Source organism: Triticum dicoccoides, chromosome 6B, assembly GCF_002162155.2.
Source record: "Triticum dicoccoides isolate Atlit2015 ecotype Zavitan chromosome 6B, WEW_v2.0, whole genome shotgun sequence".
NCBI classification, from domain to species: domain Eukaryota; kingdom Viridiplantae; phylum Streptophyta; class Magnoliopsida; order Poales; family Poaceae; genus Triticum; species Triticum dicoccoides.
In genome coordinates, this window is record NC_041391.1 from 150,997,797 (window position 1) to 151,004,553 (window position 6,757).

Sequence of the window (6,757 nt, forward strand, 5' to 3'; positions counted from 1 at the left end):
GGAGTGGTCAGAGGTTCGTACACATTGGTGATCACCACACGCGCAGCGGAAGAAGTGCAAACCAACATGATGGTAAGAGAGAAGCGGGATTCCGGGGAGGAAACTAGGGCGTAGAGAGAAGGATCCCAGGCCATCACCACCACCCCGCGGCTCCCCTTTTTAAAAAACCGAGAAACGATCGCTCTTGTGGTCTCTCCACTCCATCTTTCCGGCCGTCAACCAGTTTGATTATACTTCATTTCACTCTAGTTATGAATAAACAATTCAAGCTCAACACATGGGAAGGAAGGTACACGCCCTTGTACGCCTACTTTGTCATTTATCTCGTCAATTTCTCTACACAGCGCTGCATGCATACATCAGCCGTGATTACAAGCTGATCAGATCGTGTAGCTGAGTTCGGTTCAGCTCGATATCTCCAGGGTTATCCATACAACCTAACAACAGGTGACAATTGGAGAAAACTGAGAAAAAACAATTTGGCAAACGCCTCAGTGGTTTTGCCAAAGCCACGAAAAACTGAGGTTTTTAGATACTGAAGTATTCAACGTCCATGCGTTGGAATACCAAGGTTTTGTAATACTACTGTTTTAGATAAACGGTGCTGCCAAACTAGGTCTAAGCATGCACGTCAACACGTGCAACGAGGGAGTACAAAGATTATCAGATCAGCATGATGATCATGCTCCATGAGACCTCCGGACAGCAGAAAGGGCACGCAATAACCAATCCATACCAGTATCAATCAGCTTCTCTTCCGATGGAATCGGCCAAACTTGTCTCAGTTAATCACATAGTCGTTGCGAGTTTGTCTGAGGTCAAATGGACCAAATGAACTGTCTTGTTGGAATGTACCGATAGATTAAATTTGTCTCGTTGGGTCTCGTTCTAGGGTCTAAAACGAACTGTTGAATGATATTTCAAGTGATATGAATACTTTACCCCTGGAGTGTGTTCTGATATTTACCATTGACATGCAGAGTTGTTGCCAGAAAATAAAATTGATACCCCCACAGAATAACAAAAATTACATTGTATAATCGCATTGACTACTTATTCGGAAAAAAATAGATCGGATAGACTACTAGAGAGAACTTAATAATGCTACTATTACTTTGCCAGCCTATCAGGGTACAAGACCAGAGCAGGTTTCAGGTCATTACCACGGACAAGTATAAAAAGTAAAATATACTCCCTCTGTAAACTTATATAAGAGCGTTTAGAGGGAGTACTTCTCTGAAACCATTCAGACATCAGACACAGATAACATGGCCCGAGATTGCATCAGCGAAAATGCGTATATTACCCCCATCTCTGGGTACATGGCATCAAACTGGCTACAGACTAATTTAGCTACTCAGTGCAATGGATGGACAGCCGCAAGACTTAAAATTTAGGTTACCCCATCTTGGGGTACATGCCAACGACTGAATATTGCAGAATAACCAAAACTTCTTCGGCCAATGCTGAATCCTGCTAATGATTTGCTACAAAGACGCATCACTTGGTTTATAGGATGCAACGTTTCCATCACCGATTCAAGTATGCCGTTCCATGAACTTCTCAATCGCCACGGAGAAGGCACCAAAACCCACACACCCGATACATGTGGCCTGAGGGCCACCTGCAAGAAAAATACCACTTCCATTAGGGATGATGAAATATCAAATTGAGCTGCATAACCAACAACAGTATAACAACTTGCTAGTGGTGCTATAGTGCTTTGCCAAATTATATCCACGCTTCTCGCCCTCATTATTATGATTTACTGCTTTATTAGCTAGCAGAAAAATGTTTCAAAATAAGCAATCACAACTTTGGCTAAGCAGTAAAGAATCAAGGGGTAGACAAGGTAAGTGGTCAAAACACCAGAACAGACTGCTGACCTGGCACACCGACTACGTGATGAGTACCTCTAAACTCCCCAATACAGTCAGAAATATAGCATTGATTAAACTATCTGAAATCTCATAACAGAGACACCAACTACCTGATGAGTACGATTGCCCTTCAACTTGTCCTAGTAGAACCAAACTACTTTTAGAGTGAAGTTACTCCCTTTCTTACATTCATAAAGAAATGTTGACCCATCCACCTCAAGCCAACCTAAAACATCTCTAACAATTGGACAAAAAGGACAGACCCAGTGCATAGAAGCTCCCACACAAGGTGGGGTCTGGGGAGGGATTATAGGAACCTAGTCTTACCCCTGCAAAGTGCAATGCAGCAGATAGGGAAATTCTCTTGGGAGCATAAGTAGATCCATTAATTATGTTGGTTCTCATCCACAGTTATTACTTCCTCCGGTCCTTTTTACTTCGCGTATAAGATTTGTTTGAAGTTTAACTTTGTAAAGTTTGACCATATTTATATGAAAAACAACATCTACAATAGTAAAGTTATACAATATGAAAATTAAATTCATGGTGCATCTAATGATATTGATTTCGTATTGTGAATGCTGATTTTTTTCTATAAAGTTGGTCAAACTTCGGACCGGAGGAAGTACAAAAAAACATACCTTTTGCAGCTAAAGCCCCTCCTGTGACACAGCCAGCTACTGCCGAATTGGTAATGTCATGCTTTGCCCGAGCCTGCCAGGAGATGACCATTCGAAGTGTCCAAATAAGTATGTTATCACAGAAATGCTCATAAATAGAAGGGAAAGAAATGCCACGCTGCACCTACCTTCTCTACGACGCATTCAGCTGCAGAGAAAATCAAGCCCATTACTGCAAAGGTCTTAGCATGGCTCATACTTTTCCTGCCCATCTGTTTTGCCAGGTAGACTATTTGTTGCCTTGCTGTCATCTCCTCTGACATTATTGGATTTTCCAAAGCTCCAAAAAATAGTCCCATAAGTACACCAAGACCACCCCCTATTGAATGAAAGCAATGCAGTTAATAACAGATGTGCATACTCCATAAGTCCATTTTGAGAAAAATTATGCACTTGTAGGTGGGCCCCATGTGAGTTAAGTCCATAGCTGATACTCTAGCTGTTTAGCATGACGCAAAATGATTGACAAGCATAGAAGCACAAGTCATTAAGCAAAACCTCAATATGACTTCTAAGTTAGTATAGGACGGAGTATCCAGCCACTGACTGTTCCTTGTTGTCTTAAGGATACCAAATGTCAAACTACAGGAAATACTGATATTTTGGTAATACATACTACAATAGAGTGCACGGTATTGACATCACTGATTCTATCCTCTAAACCGTTAACAAACAAAATATTAAACAGGGCAAAATCAGACAATAGATACTTAACATCGCAGGCCTTTGACATGTTCTAGATCAATGACAATATCAACAAGCTGTTGGAAAGCTACATATACTGCACAAGTGAAATGTTACTAGTACTCACATGTGGACGCGCGTACACACACACACACACACACAATGTTCTAGCATTAGATACAATGTTTAGTTTCTTCATTTGAAGCAGAAATAGCAGAACATGGAATGAATGGATCAGAGCAAACTTTTTTTAGGAGACAACTGGAGGAACCACACCTGCTCCAATCGATTTTATTCACGCAGCAAACACTGTACAATCAAGCATGCAAACAGAGGAAGGCACGTGCCCAATGCTAAAAGGAATAACTGATAGCCGGTGGTGGGTGCAGAAGATGAAAAGCTACTCCATTACATGACTGATAGGTACACCAGGAAGTACGATGCCCAACATCCAAGGCAGAGGTAACGCAAACCTTTCAAAGGTCACATTGGTTGCGAATAAGGCTAGGAAAGCCCACAACATCAGTGTTGACATGATCAAACACCAAGCCATTACCAGTATGGCTGCGATGTATGTCTATTGCATTATACTTCTTGCAGCACTGACATGAAAAGGATTTAGAGAGGCGCACGGCCAAACAGCAACCTTTCTAATGTCGTACAAAAAATATTCAGACCATTGCTAAAAAAATTAGAATAACTTCCGACCAACCTTCAAAAACGTCGACCTTGCTATTTTCCGCACATTGCTCTGTATGTCTATAGCACAATGTTGTAGCTACAACGGAAAACGATTGTGCATTGTTAAGCAGCAAACCTTTCTAATGCTCTATGAAAACCCTTTTCAGACTACTTGAAACTTCATCCAACCACTTTCTGAATACTTGACCATATGACATGTAGAGAAACTCTCAACCTTACAGTCTTTGAAAGGTAATACTATGTGTTAAGTACTGGAATTTAATTGGGTTGAGTTCATGACCCCAACTTTACTTGACGAATCACTACAAAAACTTAGACCCCAACTCTCCCAGGCAAGTTCACTTGAAACAAAGGTATTTCCCTCAAAAAAAAAAACTTGAAACAAAGGCATCTCCATTATGCATTATCACATGCCATTTCACATGAAGGATCATCGAGACGGGAGCAAAGAAGTGTTTTTTGAATGCCACCAAAGATTTAGAGCAGCTAGAGTAACTAATTAACAGTAGACAGTTGTACAAGTGAGTACAACCGAATCAGCATATGAACATATTGAAGTTCTTACGCGCACTCGCTCAAAACAAAATTAAGTTCATCTCTTGCAGAGCTGGCAATGTTTTATTTGTAACTCTTCAGGTGAAGAACTAACCATCTAAAGAATGAACAACTACATCCATGTCACACCATCCAGAAACTCTGATTGCATGGCATTTGAACAAGATCATGGAGACATATTAACTCGGTATTTTAGCATTAATTCAAATTACAGAGTTGTATAATGCGCCCCAGTAGTACAATACTATAATTCCTCAGTAACTGAATAGTACGTATTAGCCATATAGGAGTAGTATTGGAGGTGGTGAGTAACGTTACCCATGACACCACTGAGGACGCTCCGGACGGCGCAGTTGTTCATCATCTCCTGCCCCTTGATCTCCTCCGGCGTTGGCAGCTGGAGCGGCTGCACCGCAGCACTCTGGCTGGCCGCATCGCCGCCCGCCGATGGCTCCGGTGAAGCCATCTCACAGTCTGATCTCCTTTAAGCCGAGCGCACGCTAATTGTCCTCCTCGGCTTTCCTTTCTTTTCCTCCCCTCCAAGAAAAGCGGCGGCGGTAAGGGGGGCAGGGGAAGGGGATCCCGGTGGTGCCTGCCTCTTCCCGCTACCGGAGGACGCGAACGTATTCTCAGGAGTGCGCCACCGTGTCCCCCTTATCAGCAAGACCTGCAAAACATGAATCTGTGGCTAGTAAGAAAATGGAGAGCAGGGGAAGAGAATAGGAACAAGGGAAGAGGGGGACTTAGAAGGGGGCTGGCTGGCTGGGCAAGGAAAAAAGAGGATGGAAGAGGAAGCGGGAGAAGAAGATGGCAGAGGAGAAGGGGAAGAAGAAGGGCGGGATGGAGGGGCTGCGCCGGCCAGCGACATAGGCGAGACGCAGGGGCTGCGCCGGCTCGCGCGGGAGAGGACAGATGGCTGCAGTGTATGGAAAGGGGCGGCAGCCGCGGGGGCTTGAAGATCCGCCGCCGCCGCCGGAGAGAGGCCGAGGAGGAGAAGGGCCATGGAGTGGGGAATCCTACCTGCGCCGCCGCCGCCGCCGCCGCGAGCTTCTCGCGCGGGGAGGAAAGGCCAGGTCTCGCTCGAGCCTGTGTCCAAGCGGTATCGGAGGAATGTTATTTGGGAAAATTTTGTTTCTGCCACTCTAGATTTTGCCAATTTTACTTATGCCACTCTAGATTTTGATATTTCACTTTTGCCACTCTTAGCTTTTGATAATTATCACAACTGCCATTCCCTGGTAAAAGCAAAAACTTCAGGGTAGCAATTGTGATACATTTCAGAAGCTAAGAGTGGCAAAAATGAAATAAAAATATTTTGCTTTTGCCACGGGATGGCAGTTGTGATAATTGTCAAAAACTAAGAGTGGCAAAAGTGAAATGTCAAAATCTAGAGTGGCATAAGGAAAATTTACAAAATCTAGAGTGGCAAAAACAAAATTTCCCCATGTTATTTAGCGAACGCGCCAGCAAAGTTTCAATCAGAAGCACTCATCTTAAAGCACAAGCAACAGCCACGTCACTTCTCTTCATGTGCATTGTGGATCGAGCCTCAACCTCCTTGGTAGGGCTGGAATTTTAACTCGAAACTCGTGACTCAACTCAAACTCGACGACTAACAAGTCGAGTCGAGCTTTAATCCGAGCTCGTTAACAAAACAAGTTTAATGAGCCGAGCTAACAAGCTGCTCGTTTAGCTCATTAAGCTCGTTAATCAAAAGTGACTTGACATAAGTACCAATATTGTTGTACAATTTTATCATTTATGGAGTGTACCAAGTGTTTCTTTAGTGTAGATTGTTGATTGTTGTGATTCGTGAAGAAAAGTATGAGTCCACAAACATATTTTTTAGATTAACTGCATACATAATATGTATATTTTTATTATTCACGCCTATAACAAGCTTAACGAGTTAAACAAGCTAGCTCTCTTGCGTTGGCTAGTGCATGAAGCTTAACATGGTATCGGAGCCAATGTCTTGAGTTCAAGTCCTGCCTTACGCAATTTATCTAAAAAATTGATGCTGCACCTCTTTGTGTCCACGTATAGGCCTCTCGAGTCATACGTGAGTTTCGCGCGCCGTCGCTCTCTTCCGGTTACATGTGTTGACTTGTCTTCCCCGTCACACATGAGAGGGGGTGAGTTACACGAGTCGAGCCGAATTTGAATCTAAGCTCGTTATGTTAACGAGTCGAGCCAAGCTAACTCGTTATCTTAACGAGCTCTAACGAGTCGAGCCGAGCTGGCTCGACTCGACTT

The 6,757-nt window shown here is 43.3% G+C and overlaps 1 protein-coding gene across 3 annotated transcripts; it reads right to left on the reverse strand.

The window, feature by feature from the left end:
• Window positions 1-1,085: 1,085 nt before the first annotated feature.
• On the reverse strand, window positions 1,086-5,618 carry LOC119324110 (mitochondrial import inner membrane translocase subunit TIM22-4-like). Of its 3 annotated transcripts, none has more exons than XM_037597858.1 (5): window positions 5,522-5,618; window positions 4,820-5,168; window positions 2,689-2,879; window positions 2,522-2,594; window positions 1,086-1,624 (listed from the first exon to the last, which is right to left on the reverse strand). In XM_037597858.1, the coding sequence occupies exons 2-5, from the start codon at window positions 4,965-4,967 to the stop codon at window positions 1,539-1,541; spliced, it is 498 nt and encodes a 165-aa protein (XP_037453755.1). In that variant the 5' UTR covers window positions 4,968-5,168; window positions 5,522-5,618; the 3' UTR covers window positions 1,086-1,538. The 3 variants fall into 3 exon arrangements, with proteins under 3 accessions (XP_037453755.1, XP_037453753.1, XP_037453754.1); XM_037597856.1 differs by having other exon boundaries at window positions 2,689-2,882; XM_037597857.1 differs by having other exon boundaries at window positions 2,689-2,882; window positions 4,820-5,183; window positions 5,522-5,588.
• Window positions 5,619-6,757: the final 1,139 nt, after the last annotated feature.